Raw genomic sequence first — 26,808 nt, 5'->3', positions numbered from 1 at the left:
TTATAGTTACTTAAACACACTGTAATCAAAATATCTTCTTGACTAGCTGAAAAATGAATTATCATCAGAGTCATCTCCACACCATCTGTCTTCTGTTTATATGTCAATCCGTCCAGGGAGCATAACCTTGCATTAAGGTCCATCAAGTACTTGCAGTTGAGAGGAAGGTCAAACAAAACTTAGTATCCTTTACAAACATGGCTTTGTTCAGAAAGATAAACTCAGAGCATATGAAAAAAGATAAAGAACATCAAAATTCCTTTGATTTTGAACCTCAAGTTGAGTTAAATACACGTAGTACTTAGCCACAGATAGAATAAACACTACTAGCTTGGCACCATTCAAATTTTTTCTTGAAAATTGACATTAAAAAACTATATTTCTTGATTATCTGAGTATGCCAGGGGCAAAAAAATGTATTATTCCAAAGGTTCCAAGTTGGATATGTTTTCCATAACCTTATAAAACAGTTGGTAATGCAAATAGCTTATAGTAAGATATAAACTATCTCTTTAAAAGATGATTTTTAATAAGAAAAAAGCACATTGAGGAAGTATTTTCACCCAAAGTTTAACTAAATAGCTTTCTAAAACTAAAGCTTTCTGTCTGTATCATGCTGAGGGAAAATAAAGTTTTATTTCTTGATTTATAGAAACTATAAAGAAAGACACTGAACACACTGTACCTCACAATGAAGGAACTACTCTGCAAACTTAAAAAAGCTTACTGGCTTACATATGCCACTGAAAGCGTAATTAATGGAGATCGTGGGTCTCTATTTTTTCACATGCAATTTCTCAAAGAACAATAGTGAATGTTAATCCATCCTACTCTCTCACTAACGTAGTAGTAATAGTTGCATTAGGAATATTTAGCCATACAATGACGGACATAGCTTGTCATCAGAGTGGAAGTCATCTGGATGGCACATATTTTCAGTTAAAAAGAGGCATAATTCAACTCTGGATCCCCCCAGGAAAAATTTCACAATTAGCAATAAAGATTCACCATTCATTCTAAAACCAGATGTACTGTCCTTGACTGTCACCCCAAACCCTAGGCAATTCATCAGCTGCTTAGTTACAACAGATGGGGACTGTGACCCCATTATAGATGTCTTAAAAGACAGCACAGCACAGAGTAATTACCTTAGATGAGGAAAACATTTAAAGAAAACATTTGCAAACACAGGAACTAACAGAGTCATGGGTAGCAAACCTCAGAGTTTAATTTTGTCCCTCCACCTCCCTCATCCTCTTTATCGAGTCATATACTGTGGATTTCCTTCAAATAACTCAAGTATCTCCCCCTACTTCTCTGTTCTCCCTGCCAGCATCCTAATCCAGGTGTCTACTACCTCATGTCAGGATTGCTACAGTAGTTGCCTAACTTGGTTTTATGTCTCCCGTTTCTCTCAATTCCAATCCATCCCATAAATCCCTGGGAAATTAATCTTGCTGAAGGAGTTTTGAGAGCTTCTGCGGTATCTCCTTGCCAGCAGGGCCCCGGGGATGTTCATTCTGTCCATCACGCCACCCAGAACGTTCAGTCAATGCTTGGTGAACAGTTCACAGCTGAGAGGTCGCTCCCAGGAGACAGTCTCTGACAGCTTCCCGCTGCCTGCATGGTATTCACACCCCAGTTCCTGCACGTCAGTATTTAACATTTCCAATGAGCTGGTTTATTCCTCCAAACTCCCTACATTCAGGTGTTTGCTCGTAAAACTCTTTGGCCATCTACTAAACACTAAGTGCTAAGCATATGGAAGCAACACATACAGTCAATTCTTATTACTCAGGGTAGTTCGCTGTATAAAGTCACTGCAAACAGTGAACTTGTAGACACCAAATCATTGCTCCTGGGGGAATATACAGTTTTGTTCCTAAGAGCCTCTGGTGAGAATATTTTCGTTAACTGACCAATACATAATCTTGTTCTATGTGTGTTTCTGTTTAAAGACACCTTACTTCATACACATTGTTGATTCACTAACACTGAACCCACGGGCAATCCAATACACATATTTTCTCTGTGAGGCACATCACAGCCCCCTTGCATTTTGGCACTATGCTTGGGGAACATTTTAACCAGGAAGATCACCAGCTCAAAGGACGAAAATGCAAAAAACGTGGCACTAAATACTGGGAAGACGACACTTGTTTACAAAATGAGAGCGGATACAAGAAGGCAGAGCGTGGTCCTGTTCAACCCCAGCTGGAAACACGTGCACCAGGCAACTCAAATTTTTCGTGGCTCCGCACGTGTCCATGAATAACTGCAAAAGTGCTATAAGGATTAACTGGGGGGATTACAAATACATTTTAGCAAGGATGTGAATACACAAATACAGAATGAGCAAACAATGAGGATTTTAATTGTCCTTTAGGAAACTGCAGTCTAGCGAGTGTGTTAAAGAGACCATAATAATCTATCCTGGTAAATGCTATAATAGATGCGGGCATGGGGTTCCATATGAACACAGAGGGGAGACACTGTTAACTCACAAGCCACAGAAATTCTCCCAGGACTAAGCCTTTGCCCTGCCATCTCCATCTTTTGCTGAACAATCCATACTTTAAGGTCTACCATAAGACCTCTCCCAAGTCCTCTGGCTTCTCCCTCCTCTGAGATTCTTTTGAGTTTTGCTGCCCTCGTTTCTAGCACTCATAACACATTGCCTTGCATTGTAGGCAGGTGCGTATGCTTCTTATCTCCCCAAGTACTGTGTAATCTCCTTGACAGCAGGAATCTGCTACTGCCCGCCATGCTTAGGGCAGCTCCCGCAGACAGTGAGTATTGGTTAAACGGACCTGAAACAAGACAGCCTTTGCCTACTCCTTTTCCGATGAATCAAAAAGCTCTCCCAACACAAATACATTCATTTTCAACCTCACACTTGGAAAGTGCACGTTCAAATTCAAAATCTAACCAGTAAATTTTTATTTGGAGTTGGCTCTAAGTTGAAAGTGCATTTTCATAGATCTTCTTTACAACTTCATTGCTTTTTGAATATACAATGCTGGGCTTGTAAATGGTACTCATTACACCACTGCCCATGTTCAGTGGGTCTATATCTCCTTTTGTATAGTTCTTTAATTTGATTAGCATCTTGCTCTGAATTCACTTCCAGCAGTACGTTAACTCTTCCTGCTTTTATTGTCAATAGAATTTTACATTAATACTTTGATATTATAAAAACAAAACTGAACTATATGTTTCCAAAATCTTCAACTTTATCATAGAAATCAAACTGTGTGGCTGACAAGATAACAGTTCTTGAAAGATGACTACACATTCAGGTTCCGGCTCTTAAAAACAAACACACACACACAAAAGACACAGCTGCTTGTTGTGGCTTCTCAGTGTCTTTTGTTCTATTAACTCTTGTCAGGATTGTTAACAAGTCTGGCTGGCTGGCCTGCCCGCTGAGGCCACATATACGAACAAATGTGAACAGCGTGCACCCACATAGCCAGCATGGCTGAGGTTGCAGAGTTTCTTTCTGGCAATGCCAATGCATCTATTTTGAAACCATAATTTTGCATCTTTTCTAAAAATTTCACAATATTTTATACATGGCTCAACCTAAATGTGGTTATAGCCTAAAGGAACATGATGTTTGTAAGCCACACAGTAAGATGCAACTGAAATCTATAGGTTTTAAAACCAAGTTGGCAATTCCACAAAAACGGAAACACAAATGGATGTCAGAATTAATGATCGCTGTGAAAAACTATGATTAGAAAAGAATTTTATATTTTCATAAAAATTCTCAGAGTTTTAATGTTTATATCTCTGTGTATTCTTTTAAAGAGGCTATGGGAGACCAAATTGGGAGAAAAGATGTGAATGTAGCAGCCTCTGGACATGCATGTCAAGTGTGTCCCAGAATTCCTTGGCTTTGGTAGAGTAGAAGGATAGTCTATCCTTTTATCGTTGTGTAAGCACTATGACAGAAAAGCTTTCAAAACTTATTCATTCATACGAAAAGTTATGCATTCACAGAATGATATTAAGAGGGCCCAACAATTTTTGAGGTCCAGCTCATATTCAAATATTCCCATTTCTTTGCAAAACTTTCTTTAGAGCTTTTTAAAAAACAAACAAAACCTAGATTCAAAAGGGATCATACACTGTATTTTTGATATGTCTTTTTAGCCTCTTTTAATCTAGAACATTTTTATGGCATTGACTCTCTTAAGAGATCAGGACTGTTGTAGAAAGTCCCACAGTTTGAGTTTGGCTGACTGCTTCCTCAAGGTGTCGTTTGACTTTCCCCTCTTTTCTCTGTACAGACCTTCCTTGACTTATCCATGGGGCTGTGTCCTAATAAACCCAGCACAAGTGGAAAACACATTTAACACACCTAACCTACCGAACATCACAGCTTAGCCCAGCCCAACTTAAACATGCTCGAAACACTTACATTGGCCTATAGCTGGGCAAAATCATCTAACACAAAGCCTATTTTATAATAAAGCGCTGAATATCTCTTGTAACGTAGTGACTAGTGTACTGAAAGCGAAAACCAGGATGGTTGATGGGTACAGAATGGTTGTGAGTGTTTGAGTTGTTTACCTTCCTGATCACACGGCTGACTGGGGGCTGCAGCTCACTGCCACCGCCCAGCATCGTGAGAGAGTATTGGACTGCATATCCTACCAGAATTAAAACAGACCCAAATAAATGGAGATATACACCATATTAGTAGATTGGCGATCTCAATATTGTTAAGATTTCTATTCTTTCTAAATTGATCTATAGATTCTTAACAACAATTATTAAAGTTCCATAAAGCTTTAAAAAAAGATTTAGACAAGATGACTCTAAAAGTTATATATAAATGCAAAACATCTAAGATAGCCCAAAGCATCTTAAAAAGTTGGAGGACTTAACACTATTACAAAGCTATAATAATCAAGATAGTGTGGGACTGACATGAGGATAGAAAAATAGATCAATGGAAAAAGGAGTTCTGAAATAGATCTGCTAATATACAGTCCATTGAATTTCAACCAAGGGACCAAGCTAATCAACTGAGAAACAGTGTTTTCAATAAATGATGCTAGATCAATTGAATATCATATGAAAAAATTAACTTGGGCTCCCCTTTCCACACCACACTCAGAAACTAGTTTGAGGTATATCATATAGTACACTAGCCATGAAAGTAAAACTGGTAACTTTAACTTCACCAAATTAAAACTTTCTGCTGAAAAGACAGCCTTAATACTGACTGGGAAAAATCATTCCACAGCACATAAATCGAACAATGGATTTGTATCCAGAATATGTGAAGAACTTCTTCAAATTGCCAAAAAAGATAAACAATCCAAATTTAAAATGGACAAAAAACTCGAAGAGACTACAAAATAACATATATACACGAAATAAGCACATGGAAAGTTATTCAACATCATTAGTTATCAGGGGAATGCAAATGAAATCTACAATGACATACACTTTTACTGTTAGAAGGGCTAAATTAAAGAAAAAAAAAGAGCAACATTAAATGTTGGCACCAATGGGAATGTAAAATTGTACAACCACTTTTGTATACTATTTGGATGTTTCTAATAAAGTTAAACTTCTACCCTATGACTCAGAAATTCCAATCCCAAAACAGGGCAAAACTAATCTATAGTGATGGAAATCAGAAAGTGGTTGCTTGGGGTGGGAGTGGGGATTGACTGGAAAATAGCATGAGTGCACTTTCTTGGGTGAAGGACACGTTTTATATCTTCTTTTGGTTGGTGGTTATATGAGTGTATACAATTGCTGAAACGCATCAAACTGAGCAATTAAGTGTTAAAATAACCTATAATTTTGAACAAAAAAATTCAGACAAAAACCAACACATATTATATGCTTCCATTTGTTTCCAAATAGAAATAAAACTATTTAGGGAGGCATTCTCAAATATAAAATGATGAAAACAGAGTAAGATATGAATCACCATAAAAGGCAAGAGAGGGGCTCTCCCCAGACTGCAGGGCAGTGGGCACTGGGGGGCTGTGATAGGACAGGCAGCCCGGGTGTTTGTAGGGTGATGATGGTATTCCGCTTCTTGGCTTGGGTGGCAGGTACATGAGTCCTCCCTTTTCAAGAATTTACTAAGCTGTACGTTTACGTCATGCATCTTCCTTTATGTATATTATATTTCACAAATTAGAAGCTTTAAAAATGTGTTTTAACTTCACTATAAACACACACACTCTCTCTCACACACACACACACTCTCACAGACACTATAAACACACACACACACACTATAAACACACACTCACACACTATAAACACACACACACACACACACTCTCACACACACACTTACTGTCACACACAGGAAATGTTACTGAAAAGCCAATTTGTTCAGCTATGGAGCTAAGCACACATCACACCTGGATGGATGAGATATAGAATGTGGATAAATAAAATCCAAATAATCCTCAAATTAAACATCCCCAGAGCTTGCTTTAAAATGAGAAAACTAAGATTCAGAAGATTAAATTATTCACATAATTAATTTTCATTTGGCATCTCAGTATCTCAGTTAAATCCATATGCTTTTAAAAGTATACAGATGAAAAACAAATAACAGAAGGAAAAATGTTCTTATTGATACAAACATATAAAACATATATTCTATTTTATATCTTACATAAACCCTAAAATGTCACAAGGACTGGTTTCGTGGTAAATGAAATTTCTGGGCAGCCACAAAGAGATTAAATCTCTTTTGTATGCAAACAAGCATAGCTTTATTTTTTCCCCCCTTTTAAAAAGAACAAATAAACCCAATGTTAAAAAAAAAAACAACTATGTAAATGCAACATAATTATGTTTAAACCACAGAAGACAGGAAATTTAGAGTTACAGATTCCATGGTAAGTTTTAATTCTATCCTTGTGTATATGTTTTATAAAAGAGTCTTTCATTACATGATCACATAACACTGGACTATGTAACAATCAGTTCAGCAAATGTTTGTTTTACAATGTGTGGAAGGAAAATATTTTACAGGATAAATTGTAGGAAATTAGTATATTATTTAGGTAAACTGTCATGTAAAACTTCTTAGAATCTTGGGCATTTACAGAATATTAACAGAAACATTTTTTCTTGATTATTTTCTAAAGAACATGAAAATTAATTCTTTTGTAGTCAGGCACTTATATTTGAAAGCTGACCTTTAGGTTTAAGGTTATTCTGAAGTAAAGAAAAACTTAGGACACTAGAATTTTAGCATGTTTTGAATCATGTATGCCAGGAATTTTGTATTAAAGGCACAGGAGAGACAAATAAATCATGAGGATCTACAAGTTCCTAAAAAGTCTGAAAAACAGCCCTTATTATCACTATTGGCATTTGCTAGGGTTCCTGACAACTCATATGTCTGAAATTTGACTGTTTCAAAAGGAAAAGAAAAGGATTTATCCTGATTTTCCTGTATTAACTATATTTCAGGTTAACCAAATGGTTAGCAATCAACTCTAAGATAAACCTAGTAAAAGTATTAGATTGTAAAGGTAAAGAAAAAATTCTCATGCCCTCCAAATGAAAAGATCAAACAACTCACAAAGAAACATGAATTCGACTAACATCAGAATTTTCCCCAAAAAGGTATGAAGTAAGACAACAATGGAGCAGAATTTTTTTAATTCAAGAAAGAAAGTGGGAACCAAGAATTTTATATCTAGCAAAGCTGTCCTCTGAGTATTTATAGGAAAATAGCTTCACTAGATATAAACATGTGTTTCTGCCCAGCAAAAGAAACAATCAACAAAATGAAAAGGCAAGCTATGGAACAGGAGAAAATATATGCAAGCCATACATTTGATACGAAGTTAATATTCAAAATACATAAGGAATTCATACAACTCAATGGCAAAAAAAAATAAATAACTCAATTTAAAAATGGGCAAAGGAACTGAACAGACATTTCTCCAAAGAAGACATGCAAATGGCCAACAGGTATATGAAAAATTGCTCAACAGCACAAATCATCAGGGAAATCCAAATCAAAACTACAGTGAGATGTTGCCTCACTCCTCATTGGAAAGGCTGTTACTGAAAAGGCAAGAGATTAAAAATACTGGCAAGAAGTGGAGAAAAGGAAATCCTTGCACACTGTTGGTGGGAATGTAAATTGGTATAGTCATTATGGAAAACAGTATGGAGGTTCCTCAAAAAATTGAAAATATAACTATCATTTGATCTAGTAATCCCATTTTTATGGGTATATATCCAAAGGAACTGAATTCAGTAGCTAGAGAAGATATCTGTGCTCTTATGTTTATTATAGAATTATTTACAATAGCCAAGATATGGAAACAACCTAAGTGTCCATTGACAGATGAATGGATAAAGAAGTTGTGGCATATTTATACAACGAAATATTATTCAGCCTTAAAACAGAAAGAAATCCTGCCATTTGTACATGGGTGAACTTGAAAGACATCATGCTAAATGAAATAAGCCAGACACAGAAAGTCAAATATTGCGTGAAATCACTTACAGGTAGAGTCTAAAACAGTTGAACTTAGAGAAACAGTGATTCGAATGGTGAAGGGGCTGGGAGTGGAGGAGGTGGGGAGATGCTGGTCAAAGGGTACGAAGTTTCAGTTATAAGATGGATAAGCTTTAGAGACCTAGTGCCCAGCATGGTAACTGTATTGTATACTTGAAATTTGCTAACAGAGCAGCTTTTAAGTGTTCTTGCCATCCAGCAAAAAAAAAAGTATCTCTGTGAGATGAGGTTAATTAGCTTGGTTGTTGTAATCATCCCACAAAGTATACTTATATCAGAACACCATGTCATACACCTTAAATATACATGATGTTTAAATCTGTCAGTTATACCTATATAAAGCTGAAAAAAAGAAAGGTACTTTAAACATATAAAAACGTAGGGAATTCTGTACCCATGAGCCCTTTTTGAAGATTCTACTAGGGGATGAGCTCCAAAAATTAAACTCTGACTGTAAAACTGCAGCAAAAACTGGTAATAAGTATATGTGTATACATGTTTGCTGGTCTAGATTAAAACAGGGGCAGGGTCAAGGGTAGAATAATAATGTTCCAATTTTACATGTTATGACAAAGTAGAAACAATGCACTTTAAAGTGGAGAGGGTAAGGAAGAGGAAAAGAGAAAAGTGAAACAAGCCCATTGATTACTATATAGACAATGGGTGGGAATTAAAAGATACCAGCAAGAACTGAGAAACTAAATAGCAAATAACTACATAACAGAAAGGAGAAAGCAAGCATTAGAAAAACGTACAGGTACAAAGACAGTGACTAGAATGAAACAAAAATGCAAACTTTTCTAAAAAACACCAAAAAAAAATTAAAGAGCAAAGAGTACAAATCTTACAGAGAAGAGCAGATATAAAGAATATGAATAAGTATAAAATATTATGACATTGTTGAGACCAAACATCAATGAGTGTGAATGGGTTTAGCTCACTTATTAAAAATATTTTTAGCTTGGCATACAAAGCAAGACCCATCTATATACTGTATGAAAGGGCACACCTAAAAGAAAGTGGTTCAACAAAGACTAAAGATAAAAGGTAGACCAAGATATTCCAGGAAAATGGAAAAACTATGAAAGCAGGGGTAAAGATCCTTCCTTATAACAAAGTAGAAATATCAAGCCAAAACTCATTAAACATGACAAAGAAGAGCTCTTGAAAAATTAAAATCCACAATTCGCCATGATTAGAAACATTTATGCACCAAATAATATACTGCCTGCCTTTAAGAAGCAAAAACTACATAGTTGTAAGAAGACATAGGTAGGAGCACACTAATAACCTTAGCACACCGTTTTCAGTACGAGACACAGATCACATGCATGAAAAGTAATAAGCAGAGATAGAAGGCTTACATAAATTAGTAAGATAGACCTTAAGAATACACATCAGGACTTCCCTGGTGGCACAGTGGTTAAGAATCCACCTGCCAGGGCAGCTGACACGGGTTCAAGCCCTGGTCCGGGAAGATCCCACATGCCGCGGAGCAACTAAGCCCGTGCGCCACAACTACTGAGCCTGCGCTCTAGAGCCCACGAGCCGCAACTACCGAACCCACATGCCACAGCTACTGAAGCCCTCACGCCTAGAGCCTGTGCTCCACAACAAGAGAAGCCACTGCAATGAGAAGGCCACACACCGCAATGAAGAGTAGCCCCCGCTTGCCACAACTAGAGAAAGCCCACGTGTAGCAACGAAGACCAAACACAGCCAAAAAATGAAATTTATTTTATATATATATATATATATATATATATATATATATATATATATACACATCAAACTCTACACTCTATTGAAAGAGGATACATCTTCACCCCAAGCACCTATAGATGCTTTGTAAAAATTCATTTTATATTGAGTCATAAAGAAAACACCAGTGAGTTCCATAAAAAGTGGAAATAAAACACTGACTAAACTGCAACATAGTAAGAAATATCTAACAAAAACAAAAAACAAAAAGGTTCCTCTTTGTGGAATTAAAAAAAAAATTCTATTAAACAACACCTGGCCTAAAGGGAAAATATAAACTGAAATTAAAGAACTTCCTAAAAATAATGATAATGAAATCACTATGTATCAGAATGTACAAGGGACATTTAAAGAAGTGTCAAAGAAAAACTCATAGGACAAAATATTTTTATTATTAAAAAAAGAAGGAATTCCCGGGCCGTCCAGTGCTTAGGACTCCATGCTTCCACTGCAGGGGCCCCGAGTTCGATCCCTGGTCGGGGAATTAGGATCCCACAAGCTGCATGGCACAGCCAAAAAAAGAAAGTAAAAAAAAGAATAAAAATAAGTATCTTCTCAGTTCAAATAAATTAGAAAAATAGTTACAAAATAAACCCAAAAAAGGCAACATGGAATAAATATAAAAGAAATTTATGAGGTAGAGAATAAAAGAGCAGTATATCTAATTAATAAAATTTTTTCAGAAAAAAATCAAAATAGAGAAACTATACTAGATAACTTGATCATGGAAAAAACAGGAGAAAGCTCACATACACAAATATAAAATGACAAGCAGAAAACAACCATTGAAATGAGACAAAATTTAAAAATCATAAGACATTGTTTAAATAAATTTGATGATCTAAATGAAATTGATCATTTTATAAGGAAATGCAGATTGCCAAAACTGACCCCAATGCATAGATTAGATTTCATAGAGCTAGAGAAAACCAGTAAAGAACACACACACACAGTAGGTCCAAATGACTGCACAGTATAATTCTATCAAAACTTTAAAGCCTGGATGGTCCCATTGCTCAATAAATTATTCCAGAGTATTGAAATGAAAGAAAACTTCCGAATTCCTTTTGTGAAGCAGGTATAACATTGATACCTAAATTTGATAAAGATAGTTGTGTAAAAAAAAAAAAAAAAAGAAAGGAAGGAAAAGAAAACCACAGACCAATATAATTCAAGGATATCATTACAAAAATACTAAGTAAGATTAGCAAACAGAATCCTACACCACATTAAGAAAATAGTACATCATAACCAAGTGAAACCTGTTCCCAGAATGCACGGTTAGTCCAGTGTTTGGAAACCCATTAATATTATTCAATATATTGATAGATATAAGGGAAAAAATCATAATGGAGTATTCGGAGCATAATCTCCATAAATGCTTAAAGAGGGATTTGACAAAATTCAATGCCTATTTCTGATTTTTTTTTTTTTTTTTTTTTAATGCAGTATGTGGGCCTCTCACTATCGTGGCCTCTCCTGTTGCGGAGCACAGGCTCCGGACGCGCAGGCTCAGCGGCCATGGCTCACAGGCCCAGCCGCTCCACGGCATGTGGGATCTTCCCGGACCGGGGCACGAACCCGTGTCCCCTGCATCGGCAGGCGGACTCTCAACCACTGCGCCACCAGGGAAGCCCCCTATTTCTGATTTTAAAACACTCTTTAAAAATAGAAATTGAGAGATTTTTTAAAATATGATAAAACATATATACTTTAGTCCTCAAGACATTATTTTACATAATAGAACACCACTAGAGGCATTTCTACTAAAATCAGGAACAAGGCAAAGAAGCTATCTCCATTACTATTTAACACTGAAGTAGGGAATTAGCTAATGAAATCAGACAAGAGAAATCAATCTAAAGAATAAGAATTTATAAAGAAGAAATAAAGCTTTCTTGGGAATATCCTGGAGCAGGGTTCGGCAATTGTTTTTGTAAAGGGCCAGGTAGTAAGTTTGTCTTTGTGGGTTATTTGGTCTCTGTAGCAACCATCAACTCTGTCATTGTAACATAAAAGCCACCAAAGACAATATATAAATCAATGAGTGTGAGTATGTTCCAATAAAACTTTATTTACAAAAACAGGATTTGGCCCACGTGCTGTAGTACGTCAACAATTGTGCTAGAGAATCAACAATAAAGTGAACTCAAACAATAAGAGAATTCCATTAGGTAGCAGCATAGAGAATTAATACACAAAACTCAATAGTGGTCATAGAGACAATCAACTGAAGCACATAATGGCAGTAAAATACCATTTATACCACCAACAAGGAAGATTAAATACTTAGGAAGGAACTGAACAAAACTGCACGAAATCCACATACAACAGTCTTCAAATTAAAAAAACTAGACTTCAACAAATGAAAAGTTTCTATAATTTCACTATGGTTATGTAGGATGTTAAGGGAAGCTGGGTGAAGGGTATATGGGAACTCTGTACCGTGCACTCTATACTTTTGCAACTTTTCTGTAAGTCTTATGCTATTTCAAAATAAAAGTTAAGTTGGTGGGAATGTAAATTGGTGCAGCCACTGTGGAGAACAGGATGGAGGTTCCTTAAAAAACTAAAAATAGAGCTAGCATATGATCCAGCAATTCCACTCCTGGGTATACACCCAGAGAAAACTCTAATTCGAAAAGATACACGCACCCCTATGTTCATAGTAGCACTATTTACAATAGCCAGGACATGGAAGCAACCTAAATATCCATCAATGGATGAATAAAGAAGATGTGGCACATGTATACGATGGAATGCTACTCAGCCATAAAAAAGAATGAAATAATGCCATTTGAGGCAACATGGATGGACCCAGACATTGTCATACTGAGTGAAGTAAGTCAGACAGAGAAAGACAAATATCATACGATATTGCTTATATGTGGAATCTAAAAAAATGATACAAATGAACTTATATTTATAAAACAGAAGCAGTCTCGCAGACATAGAAGACAAACTTGTGATTACCAAAGGGGAAAGGAGGGGAGGGATAAATTAGGAGTTTGGGATTAACATATACACACTACTATATATAAAAACAGATCATCAGCAAGGACCTACTGTATAGCACAGGGAACTATATTCGATATTTTGTAATAACCTATATGGGAAAAGAATCTGAAAAAGAATATACATATATGAATCACTTTGCTGTACACCTGAAACTAACACAACATTGTAAATCAACTATGCTTCAATTAAAAAATAAAAATTAAAAAAAAGTTTAAAAGAAAGTAAAGATCCTGAGGTGTGGAAAAGAAATTTTAGATATTTAAGTTTTCAGCATGAATACTTTTTAATTGTTTGAAATGTTATAGTATTTTATGAGAAAGTTACACTCCTCAAAACACAAGCGTTAACTGTTTTTTGCAATGTTGATGTGATTTTTATATACTTGTAGGCCAAATTACCTCCAGATGAATTCTGTACGTATCAAATAGACATTACAAAGTCAACAAGAAAAGAAAATCCAGCATGAATAAATCTACTTTTTCATGAACCTACTACGTTGGGATACCTGTTGCTCCATGTTAGTTCCTCAGGAAGGGTATAATTAATATGAAACGGTTTATACTGAGTCTTTAAAAGCAGTATTCTGATGTACCGAGAAAAGTCAGTAGAGTTTTATGAAATCATTGTTGTCTTAAAAATCATTTTTGACTCAGTAGCCAAACTGTTATTATTACGATGTTTCTTATCCTTACTGAGAAATAGATACGGGAAGAAAACTGTGCATACTAGCACACAGAGCTAACAAAACCCTGCTCTGAGTATGTACGTTTATCCTCACATGCCACCTACGTTTTAGCCATAGCCACAGACATATCATTAAAACATAAGACTGCTAATCATTAAAACGAGTTCCTAACCTATGAATTACTTAAGCCTTACACAAGGCAAAGTTATTTCTCATTTCCTTACCATTTAACTTAAAGCTTGAAGACTCAATAAATCCTGCAAATCTAGCAATAAGAGCCACGTCTGATACATGATGCCAGATGTAACGCTGTTTGGATTCTTACCAACCTCAAAACACTGTTTTCTAAAACTGACTTTGTGTGTTTCTAAAACCATCTGTGGGAAAAGCATATTCACACAAGCACAAAAGGATTCATCAACCTCCGTGTCACACAAGAAGGAACAGTTTAGTCTATCTTATGAGGCTTTGTCATAGAATTTGACACTTTTGATCACTTTCTCTCCTTAAACACTCTCTTCCCTTTGTTTCTTCAGTAACTCACTCTTCTGGCTTCCCTCACAACTCTGGCTGTCCCTTCTGCATTTCTTTATAGGCACCTCTTCTCTGGTCCATTCATTCTCCTTCAAAGATTGGATGCAACAGAACTCTGTTTTTGTCCTTCTCGTTTCCCTTTCTTTCTCTTCCTCACAATCTCACATATACTCATCACTTAAGTTACCAAATACTCATAATGCTATATGCCCAGCCCACATTCTATCCTAAGCTTTAGACATGAATGAATATCCAATTGGCTAGTTGCCATCACCACAGAGACGTCCCATGAGAACCTCAATGTGTACCCAACGTAACTGAACTCGTCATTCATTTAGTGTACAATAACTGTTTGCTGAGTGCCCACCCTGAGCCTGGGACTGGGTTAGACAATGAATATATCACTACGGACAAACTGACTTTGTTTCTCCCCTAGTGAAGTTCATTCTGCCCCCACCAGTCCTCCAGCTATCTTCCCTGTAACAGCAAGGGCTACAATTATCCATCTAGCCACCCGAGTCAGAAAGCTAAATATCCCTCATGACTCCCCGCTCTTCTTCACAACTCATGTTCATTCATTCACCTGGTCTTATCCATTCTCTCCCTTTATTTCTCTCTACTCTGTCATTTTTTTTGTTCTTTAGTATGATATATTCCACAGGCTTAGTTTAAACCACCTTCACCTCTGGCCGGCAGTGATCTCCTAAACAGGCTTCTCTGTTTCAGGTTATACTTAAAACCCTTTAAAAGCCTTCAATTGACTTTAAAGCAAAATTCAAACTTAGCGTGATGCACAAAGGCCTGAATTATAATTGCCTACTGACATGCCTGTGCCACACCCTCAAAGCTCCTTGACCGCAGCCGAGAGGACCCCATTTAGGGTCCTCTTGTTCTCGATTTACAGCAAGTTAAATAACATGAGTAATCTGATATAAGAGAAACACAGGGGACTTCCCTGGTGGCGCAGTGGTTAAGAATCCGCCTGCCAATGCAGGGGACACGGGTTCGAGCCCCAGTCCGGGAAGATCCCACATGCCGCGGAGCAACTAAGCCCGTGTGCCACAACTACTGAGCCTGCGCTCTAGAGCTCATGAGCCACAACTACTGAGCCCATGTGCCACAACTACTGAAGCTCGTGTGCCTAGAGCCTGTGTTCCGCAACAAGAGAAGCCAACGCAATGAGAAGCCCTCGCACCGCAATGAAGAGTAGCCCCTGCTCACCGCAACTGGAGAAAGCCCGCGTGCAGCAACAAAGACCCAACACAGCCAAAAATTAATTAATTATTTTAAAAAAGCGAGAAGCACAGAATGGACTCATCTATAGATGAGTACAGATACTGGACCCTTTGACTTCTTTTTGTATTTATGTATTACTGGTTTAAATTGTTGTTCATTAAAGCTATTGCCATGTGAACGATACTAGCCAACATTTACCTAGCACTATCATGTATCAAGCATTTTACATATAGTAATTCACTCAATCATTACCACAATTCAGTGAGATTGGTACCATGACTGTCCCCATTTTATATACTTGGTAGCCAAGGCACCAAGTAGTTTAATGATTTCCTGAAGGAAACATAGTTGGTAAGTGGTGAGACTGGCGTTCCAGGCAATGGTTCCAGAATCTATACTCTTAACCATTACACACGACTGTTCAGAATAAAACGACACTGTGCAAGGCGCTAAACAAGAACTTTAATCTTTTTAAAGACGATACACAGTCATCATACAAATTGTACAGAAAATATAAAAAAGAAAGTAGAAAACACCCCAAATCCTACCATCCAGAAATAATAGTTGTTAACAGCTAATATAAATGACTCCAGATATCTCTTTATGCCTACAGCTAGATAAAAGGATGCATGGATAGGTAAGAGAGATCGATAAATGGGACTTCCCTGGTGGCGCAGTGGGTAAGACTCCACGCTCCCAATGCAGGGGACCCAGGTTCGATCCCTGGTCAGGGAACTAGATCCCTCATGCATGCTGCAACTAAGAAGCCCGTGTGCTGCAACTAAAAGTCTCACACGCTGCAACAGAGACCCCGTGTGCCACAACGAAGACCCGGAGCAGCCAAAATAAATGGATAAATATGTTTTAAAAAAGAAAGAGATAGATATAGATAAATGGATGGATAGACAGAGAGATAAAATTATGTTTTAAATACTATCTATTGATTTATTTGTTGCAAGACAGAATTTGCACACCTACTCATCCACCCTTCTCTTTTTGTCAGTTGTATTATTATATTATCGTTATCAATATCTATAAAGTATAGATGATTCCCCTAATGATAATTCCCCCACTGTTTTGACTGATTACTGGCTATTTTAATCAAAACCCTCCAGCTCATCCGAGGGAACAATGTGCCTCCGTAATTCATGATTTGGTCACGCCGTGTTATTTCTATGTGGGCACATTTCACTTTTCCGTCACTTGTGCACACCAGTTCCAAGAGATGACACCATTCCGTACTCTCCAGTGTTCCCCTAACTCTCCCAAATAAAAGCCTCCAGGGCCACTTACGTCATACTCTCGGGCTCTACTGCACAAGCACCGATCGCTTTTGTGACATTGACAAGTAGAGCTCGGTTTGTTCCCACGAGGAGGTCCACGAGTGGCTGGACGCCACCAAGTTTGCGGACGGTGACTCTGCCCTCAGGCTCTCGGCAACACTCTCCCAACGCACCAACTACATTCACGAGCACTTCTTCCGGCTGGTCCGTTAACAGTCCCACCAAGGCTTCAATGGCTTTGTATTCCCGAAATCTAAGTTCACCGCAAGCAAAAGAGGGTGGGGAGGGAGGAAAAGAGGCGAACAGTATTATTTTGGGTATAAAGTTAGCTGATGATAATGTTAGTGTGGTACTGATAGCTAAAATTTACTAAACGCCGACCGTAGGCTCATTCCATCTTTACAGCCACCCTGCGGTATGGATGCTGTTACAACCCCGCTGTCAAAAGACTAATGTGAGGCTTGGTAAACAGTGAAGTCGACCTCCACACCCGGCCTTCTGTGCCCTTAAGTGCTGAACTGTACAGCCCGTAAGGCACTACAGCTGCTTCCAAATCTGGGCGCCGACAGCCCCACTGTGCTAAGGGTTTTCCCTCAGGTTACAGGAATTACTTTACACGAACAAAGCAAAATAAACCTTCGTGTGTGTTAAACAGAACATGTGAATTTCTTGTTAAAGAAAGTCACCACCCTGAAACGGGAAAGAGTTGCCCCAGAACACCCATCACAGAGTGTGTAAACTCTAGAAATATACAAAAAGATAAATTCAAAGATTAGAATCAATCAAGTGGTCATAAAGTTTACAAATACTTTAAAATTCAATGAAATCGTTTTTGAAAATGACCACGCTTTAAGACTAACATGGTTAGTTGGCATTTAGCTGACTCATTTATCTTTAGCAAAAGAAAAAGAATAAAACCACTTCCATTTCTAAAGATTCTGTGGGAAATTCATTCCCTCACCTTGATAGGTCTCTGCAGGAAATATCAGGGATACTTCTCATTTACATGGCTGCCCACATGCAAAAGAGTCCATTGGCACAGGGAGCTTATGTCAGCACCCCCTTTCTCCTACTGAGGCACAAAAACCATTGTCGGATGGTGGGATGGGAAGAATCCCTTAATTCTGCCAAGCTAGTCCAAAATGTACAGCTTTGAAAACTACAGGAGTAGCATTAGAGTCAACCCTCTATATAAAATAGCATGAAAATAGAAGGATGTGTTTTGATGGCCATATTTTAATACGGAACATTGGACGCCTCCACTTACTTGGTCACATTCTCTTTGCTGGTGGAACATTTCCATGTGGCCCCTGTGACCGCGGCCAGCCGTTCCTTATTGTCAGTGTTACTGAGGAGAGAAGCCAGGGCTCTGAGTCCTCCATGCAGCCTAACCAGCTCACGGGTTTCCTCATCTTCGGCACACTACACAAAAGCCAAATCAGACGCTGGTGTTGATCAAGGCGTATCAAGCTTTCAGTGACTGCTAAAGAGGCTGCCATTCTAGTAGCTGGGAGACCTCTTTTCAGAGAGTAGCATTTCCTGAAGGAGGCTTCAAGTAAAATACAACTCTTGTCTCTATACTGGCAGCTGTCTGACAGGACCGCTCTTCCTTTACGGGGTTTTGGCAATGTCTAGAGGTTTCTACATACTTGGCAATCCTCCCAAGCCAGTTCTGGGGTAGCCTGGGCCTCTACCAAGACAGACGCAGAGGTTGGCAAGGAACCTAGAACACCACATGCATGGATGGAGGATTTCTGCAGTGCTGTAACCCAGAGCCTTGGGAAAACATAGTAGATAGATGAGTGATGGGGATTCCGTCAGATCTTTAATGACCCCCAAAATCTAAGAAGTGAGGAATTTCCCCAACAGAGTTTCTACGCCCAGAGCAGTGGGTTATATCAACAGCAACTGATATGTTATTCAGACATGTTTATCTGAGGTTCACATGCTTGTGTCAACCTTTGAAATAAATACAGGCTGCACAGATGTTCCCAACACATGATCCTTCCCAGTTTACAGAGCCAAAAGATGCCAAGTTTAGCATAGGTTTGATATTATTCTAAGTGTGCAGTTGTTCTCTAAGGCCACGAACTGCATGCCGTGCATCATCCATGAGGGCCCCTACGAGAAATCCTCTTCACAATGCATCACACAGCACCTGCCACGTTTACCTTCTATTAGTGACTTTCAGTTCTGGCTCAACTGCAACTTTAAAAAATTAATCACTATTTCTAACTGACCCTTAAAATATACTCATATGAGGCATATATACAAGTCAAAGGGAACTCTTGTACGGTGCTGGTGGGAACGTAAATTGGTGCAGCCACTGTGGAAAACGGTACGGAGGTTTCTCAATAAACTAAAAAGAGAACTACCATATGACCCAGCATTTCCACTCCTGGGCATTTATCCAACAAAAATAAAAATACTAATTCAAAAAGATACATGCACCCCAATGTTCACAGCAGCACTATTTATAATTGCCAAGAAATGGAAACAACCTAAGTGTCCATCAATAGATGAATAGATATAGGAGAAGTGGTACATGTATATATAATACGTAATGGAATACTACTCAGCCATGAGAAAGAACACAATTCTGCCACCTGCAGCACATGGATGGACTTGGAGGGCATCGTACTGAGTGAAATACGTCAGAGAAAGATAAATACTGTATGCTATTGCTTACATGTGGAATCTAAAAACTACAGCAAACTAGTGAATATAACATAAAAGAAGCAGACTCACAGATACAGAGAACGCACCAGTGGTTTACAGTGGGGAGAGGGGAGGGGCACCACGGGGTTGGGGGGTGGGAGGCACAGACTTCTGGGTGTGAGACAGGCTCGGGGGTGTATGTACAACACGGGGAAGACAGCCAATATTGTGCAATAACTGTAAATGGAAAAGTAACCGTTAAAATTATATAAAAATTAAAAATAAAAAAGACTATTACATATCCCTGTTACGAGTGAGCTATGTCCCTCAAAACTCAGACGCTGAGGTCCTCACCCCTGTGCGTCAGAATGTGACAGAGGTAATAACGGTTAAATGAGATCACTGTGGTGGGCTCGAATCCAGAACGCCTGGTGTCCTTCTCAGAAGAGGGTATTAGGGCACAGAGGAAGGACCATGTGAAGACAGAGGGAGAATGACAGGGGAACATGAAGACATCCATCTACAAGCCAAGGAGAGATTCCTCAGAAGGAACCAACCCTGCTGACACCTGATCTCAGACTGCCGGCTCCCAGAACTGTGAAGAAACAGACTGCTGTTGTTTAGGCCAGCCAGGGTGTACGGTTGTGGCCGCCCCAGAGAACTCATGCAACCCTCTGCTGACTGACGCGAACCCCTCTCTGACTCCACCTTTCTGGCACATTCTCTCACTTTGCACATTTTGAGCTGCATTCTTCTAGGAGATCTACTCTAACTAGGCAGAAGCTGGTGCTGCCAGTAGCCAGCCAAGTATGAACTTGTCAAAGCCATCTTTTCTTCCCCATTACCATTCTAATCTACTTTTTCTGTATACTATGAAACTTGTAACCCACAAAAAGTTATTGAAGATTAAAATCAGCAAATGAGTAAAAAGATAAAACAGGAATACGCACGCACACAACACACACACACTCATGCATCTATCTCGTCTCGGTGGGAGATTTATTTCCCGAGACCGCTCTGTTTGAATAGGCTATATGAAAGGCGACACAGAAGCACCACGTACATACCTGGCTATTTTACACCAAAGTTACATCATTTTAGCAGACAGAGACATGTGAGTGTCTTACAGAATTGTAAGTAATCAGACATGCTGGAGCAGATGTCTCTCTGACATTTAAAGGCATCTGCCATTACCACAGGACAGTGGTTCTCAGACCTGTGTGTGCATGAAAGTCCCTAGGGGGTTCTTGTTAAAAATGCAGATTCCTGAGCCCCATGCCCGGAGGATGGGACCTCATGAAACAGCACCTCAAACCCCGTGAGGAAGAGCCGCCGTACCTGGTAGATGGCCATGGCGCAGTGCTTCTGCAGCTGCTTATTTTCACTATTTAGCTTCTTTACCAGAGTTTCAATTATCCTTTCAGCTTTGATTGCAGCTCGGTAGTTTTCCTAGGAAAGTAAACTTTAATAGTTATATATTGCATACATATGCATAAATATAAGTGTCTATTCACACATTTATTAGTAACTACACTGAAAAAACTTTCTTAGTAAATAAACACCATAGTCCAAGTTTAACACACCGTTATAACAATAAGAGAATTTAGTCAACATTTTCAAAAATATACCATCCAGGTATCAATGTAATTAATTTTCCATTAGTTTGATCTTCTCTTTCAGATGGAAGGGTGACTTCTTAAAAACAATTCCTTAGCAGTCATGTTAACCTTAAAAGTTACGTTTCCGCTAAAGAAAGTCAAGGTGAATGAGAGCGAGGGAAGCAGAGCTGGCCTGCATACCTCTGAGGCACATTCCTGCAACGTCCCCACCACCGGGATTAGCATGTTTTCATGAGAAGTCTTCAGTAACTGAGCCAACAAAGGGATGCCCCCAGCTCTACGAATGGCTTCCTTATTCGCGTAGCTCTTGCTGCAGCTCCACAGCGCCAGTGCCCCGCAGCGGGCCACCTCCCCATCGTGGGCCTCGTACAGGCTCCGCTCCGCAGGTTCTGTGGCATGCTGCCTACAGTCAAGCAGAGCGACCTACGAGAACAGATCAATACAACATCAGCGGGGATCTTCGAGATAAGACTTAACGCTGGGGTGGGATAGGGAGGGTGGGAGGGAGGGAGACGCAAGAGGGAGGAGATATACATATGTGTATATATAACTGATCCACTTTGTTATAAAGCAGAAACTAACGCACCATTGTAAAGCAATTATACTCCAATAAAGATGTAAAAAAAAAAAAAAAGTTAATGCTGCCAGGCTGTAGATGACATTGTTAGGGGAGCACCCACCCTAATAGGAGATTTTGACCTATAAAGGTCCCAGTCTTTAATGATGAGAGTTAGTGCCCTACAGTCACTGGCATATATTTGGGGTGTGAGGTGGACTTCCAATATCTGGCTGTCACAGCTTGCAAAAGAACCTAGGGCCAGCCTGGCTTCAAAAAAAACAAGACTTAACCCACCCCGCAATCACTGCAGGGTTGCTACCAAGCTCACCTCCCTCAGAAGTAGGAATCCTCTCAGAAATTAACTTTCGTACCACACAGCAGTCAAAGAAACAGACAGAACCTTCGAAACACCTTCTTCCAGACTTGGGAGCTTTTACATTTCCTTCCCACAAGGAATTTAAGCCCCCCAAGAGAGTATTTTCTTAATACAGCTCTAACATTTACATTAGTAAAATTTGTAAAGCACACCCTCATCCCTGGTATCTCAGAAAAGTAGGCTCCCTAAAGCCAGGAGAACTTTCCAGTGAGAGCTGAATGGCCCGAACCAACCAGGCTCTTAAAACCACGAGGCCTCTTTGGAGGACATGGCCCTCCCCCTGCACTGCCGAAACCAACTCAACCAAACGCACAGCAGCCAGGATCCTTTCTCTCCTCAGCAGTAACCAAAGTCACTGAAGCCCTTGAGGGAGAGGCAATTTACAGGCATACAGCAGGGTGGCCGGGGAGGAAGGGAAGCCAGGCTTCCCAGAGCTCTCTTAATCCCACGCTAACCGGAGACCAGATCCCATGGCTACTGCCCACTGAACCACGGCCACCGTTTAGAAGGCAGTAGCCCGGACTGAGTCACTGATTCCTAACCCCAAACTCCTGGAGAGAGGACCCTGATTTGCATCAGGAGGACACTCATGGTCTAATTAGTTATGGCTCAAGGACGGCGTGGGGGGGGGGGGGAGACGATTTACACGGCTTCCAGGTGACTACCGGGCCCAGGACAGCAAGACAATGGGTTTGAACACGGGGAAGACGGTTTAAAAGTACCTGTCTATGTACTAGTTATTCCCTCATTATCTGTACAAAGTCCAAACTCCGTAGCTCTTGGACAAGACTGTGTGAGATGCCCATGGCCCTCAATCTTCGTCTCTCATGACTCAGCCCACCTCACCGGAGGTCTGGCCACGTTACACCACTTAGTTTCCAAACATTCAGTGTTGTTTCCCAGCTCTGGGCCTTTACCAACGTGGCTTCATCTTCCTTAAATGCTTTTGCCTGATGTGTCTGGCTGATAGATACCTACTCACCTTTCAAGACTCAAGAAAGGTGACATCTCCTCTCTCCAGCCTCTCTTTTTTTTAAAAAAACAATTATTTAAAAAAATTTTCTCTCTATCCTAGTTAATTAACTAATTCATTTAAGTTTTTAAATTTTTCATTGAAGTCTAGTTGATTTACAATATTATATTAGTGTCAGCTGTACAACATTCAATAATTCTATAGATTATACTCCATTTAAAATTATTGTAAAATAATATCTATATTTCCCTGTGCCGTACAATATATCCTTGTTGCTTATTTCATACATAGTAGTTTGTATCTTTTAATCCTCTGTACTGTCCCCACCCCCTCCACTCTCCCCAGAGTGGTAACCACTAGTCTGTTCTCTGTATCTGTGTGTGTGTGTTTCGTTATGTTCATTTGTTTCCTGACCCTCCTTCTCCAAGTAGAGTTGATTGATCACCCCCTCTTAGTTCCTCCACTATTCCCAGTACTGACTTCCTCGAAATACCTAATACCCTCACCATTATGCTTATATTCTTGCCCATATCCCCACTGCCCTCACATCCCCATGACCATGAGGCTGTGACATCACTGTGGTCGGGGACATACATTTATCTACATTTATATTCATACTTGTATTCCCACCACCTTGTTCTGTGGACCTACACCTCTAGAGGCATTTGAAATGGTTTTCAGTGAAAGGACCGAGTACGCTCTACATACAGAGGAGCGCGTAAACTGGCCTCGGGACTGACGGCCCTGGACGTGCGGTGCTTCCGGCCTGGGTGCACTCTCCCTGCTTGTTCAGGCATCACACCTTCCGCCCAGTCTTATCGAGCTGCCCCTCCAGAGCCTGAATGCCATCTAGGTGCCCAGACCCCACTGTGGCCAGGGCCCTCCTGCCTGCTCTGATCCTGCCCTTGGTTCCCTTGCTCTGGGGCCTTAATCAGCCCACGGCTTCGTCTCTGTACTGTGTGATGTCCCTCATTTCCAGTCTTCGTCGGGGACTCTTGCCTGCGTGCTACATACTCCCCCCCCACACACGTACCCAACCAAAAGTGGATCCCCAATCCTGGTTGAGAAGTCAGATGTGTTCCCAACCTAGCAATTTCAAGTTTATCCATTAATGGTCTTTCCTGTTCCTAATTTTGCTATTATTTAAAATTAAATTAAAATGTATGTCATTATTTTGATTACGTGACTGTAACTGTCCAAACTCCAAGGCCCTAAACATGACGCGTAAGATGTCCATAAAAACGTATGTTAGTGTTCTGTCTTTCATTCTTATGGAGTAGTTTCGGTGGACAGCCATGTCAGCCTACCATACGATTTCATTATTTAAGCAGAACAATGATAATCACGGTAGTAGCTACTTTCCCCCCAACGTTTTATTATGAAAATTCTCAAACACACACAAAGGCTGAAAGAATACAGCAACGCCCACATACTCACCACCTGGATTCTATAATTAACATTCTTCCACGTCTGCTTTATCACATAGCTAACTATCTATTCACCCATCTATCCAGCCATAAGTCCACCTTGTTTTTGAGGCAAATGATTCTAAGGTACAGTGCTCTACAGATTACAGGTGGATACAGTGAACACACAGAACCTCTTTCAGTAAATTTCTGAACGCGTTTCACTGTGTACTTATTCACATTAAATCCATATGAATTCGATAGATATTTATTAACTGTTTATATGTGTGAGGTCCTGGGCGAGGTGCTGAGATAACACTAAGATGAATAAGACACGTCTCTCATCTTCAGGAACTTAAAGTAGGGAAGTGGTGACAATCCAGCGTGATAAAAGCCGTGGTAGCGACTCAAGATCCAGTGAGGATACAAATGCACTTCCATACTGCACTTCATAAAGATCCCTCCTGCTGTGGCAGGCGCACTGAGCCTACTTTTTTCTTTCAGCGATAGTTATTGAAATAATCATTTTTTCTGAATATAAAAGTAATACACAACAAACTGGCAAATGTAGAAAAGTAGGAAGGAAATTTGGTGGCCATTTCTGAGAAAACCCCTGATGAACCATTTTGTGTATTTATTTCAAGTGATTTTTCTATACTTGTTAGCTCTGGTCTTTAAAAGTTGGGATCATGGGTATCATCAGTTTTTAATCCTGTTACGATTTCATATAATATTAAACATTCCATGTTACTACATAAACTTCCAAAACACAACACTGACAGCTGACAGTGGATGCTTCTCATGGATATGATGCATATTAGTTTACTAACCTCATTCTGTAAAACATGCTGTTCTCAGTTGTCACTCCTCTAAGTAGCAATGAGATGAGTAAGTGCCTGCAGCTCTGACTGTCTCCATGGAGGACACTTCCTCATAGTGAGGTCACCACGGCAGAGGACATGGGCTACCAGACAGTGTTCCAGTGCAGAGGGTCTCACCACCCTCTTTTTTTTTTAACTTTTTATTTTATACTGGAGTACAGCTGATTAACCATGTTCTGATAGTTTCAGACTGAGTGAAGTAAGTCACCACCCTCTTACCAACGCTGCCCACACACACGAATGTATCCCTACCTATGGGATACGTAAAAATTACTTCTATTTGTTTAAATTTGTATTTCTTTGAAAAGTGAGGTTGAACATGTTTTTTGGCTGCTTGCCAATGTAAATACACAAAAATAATTTTCAAGGACACGTTACACAAAAAGAAGATTCCCAGAGCACGCCCAGTGGTTATTTGATGTCCGGGAGGAGCCGGGAAGGACGGCGGGGTGCCCGCTGCCCTGAGTGGCACTTACTCACCAGTTTGGTGATGCCCCCGTGGTGTCTCACCGCCCGCCAGGCTCTCCTAAACTTGGCGACGTTCGCGATTGTCTCAGCTGCCAAACATTTCAGGCTTTTATGTGGAGAGTCAAGAATATTAACCATGACTGGCAAGCCCCCAAGGTCAACAATATTACGTCTGATTTGAGGATTATGACTGATTTCCTTCAGGATTTTTAACGAACCAATCTAAACGAGAAGAAGAAGTTATAGATGAATGGGTGCTTAATGCATAACCAGTGCTATATTCTTTAAAACTTCCAAGCTACCTAAAATCCTTCCCCAATTAAGTTTTTTAAGGGAACAGTTTCTATTCCCGGGTGTTACACATATCCCCCTGCATCTTCCTTCAATTAAGTAAACAAACGTTCATCATTTAAGAAGCACACGCTAATGGAAAAGAGCCAAAAGAGAAGGAAGAAAAGCAGAGAGTTGACAAGGGCAGCTAATAGCTAATAGCAGAAGCGGGTTGTCAGTAATCATAAAGACAAGAAACAAGCAGCAGGAAGGGCAGACGCCCAGCACTGAGAAGAGAAGCAGGTGAAGGCATGAACGAGGCTCCTCGTCCACTGTGAGCCAGCCACTCACCTTACATTTGACTTCATCTGTCTCAAGTAAATTTATTAAAACTTCAAGGCCTCCAACATCCCTGATCGCCAACTGGCAGGTCTCTTGCGCTAGGTTGAAGTCCTGCATGCAACACAATGCGATCACTGTAGCCGTCTGATTTCCTCCCTGCAAAGACGCAAGGCCACAGGAAGGTTAAATAAGCCCACACTCCCATGGAA

The 26,808-nt window shown here is 39.7% G+C and overlaps 1 protein-coding gene across 1 annotated transcript in view; it reads right to left on the bottom strand.

Moving 5' to 3' along the window:
* ODAD2 (outer dynein arm docking complex subunit 2) overlaps nt 1–26,808 on the bottom strand; it is a 196,002-nt gene that overhangs the window by 114,982 nt on the left and 54,212 nt on the right. The window contains exons 10-15 of the mRNA XM_065871968.1: nt 26,609–26,755; nt 26,000–26,209; nt 21,505–21,747; nt 21,044–21,154; nt 18,315–18,469; nt 17,058–17,300 (exon numbers count right to left, since the gene is read on the bottom strand). Coding sequence (XP_065728040.1) covers nt 17,058–17,300; nt 18,315–18,469; nt 21,044–21,154; nt 21,505–21,747; nt 26,000–26,209; nt 26,609–26,755 — 1,109 coding nt within the window. The remainder of the gene's footprint in view (nt 1–17,057; nt 17,301–18,314; nt 18,470–21,043; nt 21,155–21,504; nt 21,748–25,999; nt 26,210–26,608; nt 26,756–26,808) is intronic.

This window comes from Phocoena phocoena, chromosome 2, assembly GCF_963924675.1.
Source record: "Phocoena phocoena chromosome 2, mPhoPho1.1, whole genome shotgun sequence".
In the NCBI taxonomy this organism is placed as follows: Eukaryota; Metazoa; Chordata; class Mammalia; order Artiodactyla; family Phocoenidae; genus Phocoena; species Phocoena phocoena.
This window is presented reverse-complemented; position numbering and strand designations above follow the sequence as displayed.